General features: G+C 44.9%; 1 protein-coding gene across 1 annotated transcript; it reads right to left on the bottom strand.

Moving 5' to 3' along the window:
* Position 1: 1 nt before the first annotated feature.
* Positions 2–305, bottom strand: TM35_002631000 (uncharacterized protein; the record flags this gene model as incomplete). Its single annotated transcript, XM_029032059.1, has 1 exon — positions 2–305. A coding segment is annotated over one exon (304 nt), but the record flags the coding sequence as incomplete, so codon positions are not given.

The following is a 305-nucleotide window of genomic DNA, read 5'->3' as shown; positions in this document are numbered from 1 at the left end:
TGTCACCTTGACGTTTATCGTTTTGGTTACTAGTATCTTGTGCGGGACCACCACTCTCACTCTGCTTAGATAAGGTTTCTTCACTTTTTGTTGGGCCACCAGCACGTGGTGCAGAAGAATCAACAGACGAAGAAGAACTTGGGGCGGTTTCAGATGATATTTGTGTTTGAATTCCCTGAAGTTTTCCAGTAGGATCATCTATCTTACCCACTGCAGTATCTTGACGTTCCTTAGTTATTTCTTTCTCACTCGCCTCTGTTCCCGGCCCTTCCGCAGCCTTCTTTTGCTCTTTCTGGTCTTTATCA

Source organism: Trypanosoma theileri (assembly GCF_002087225.1).
Source record: "Trypanosoma theileri isolate Edinburgh chromosome Unknown TM35_Tth_263_V1, whole genome shotgun sequence".
NCBI lineage: Eukaryota > Euglenozoa > Kinetoplastea > Trypanosomatida > Trypanosomatidae > Trypanosoma > Trypanosoma theileri.
Note: the sequence above shows the minus strand (reverse complement) of the source record. Positions and strands in the feature narration are given on the sequence as shown.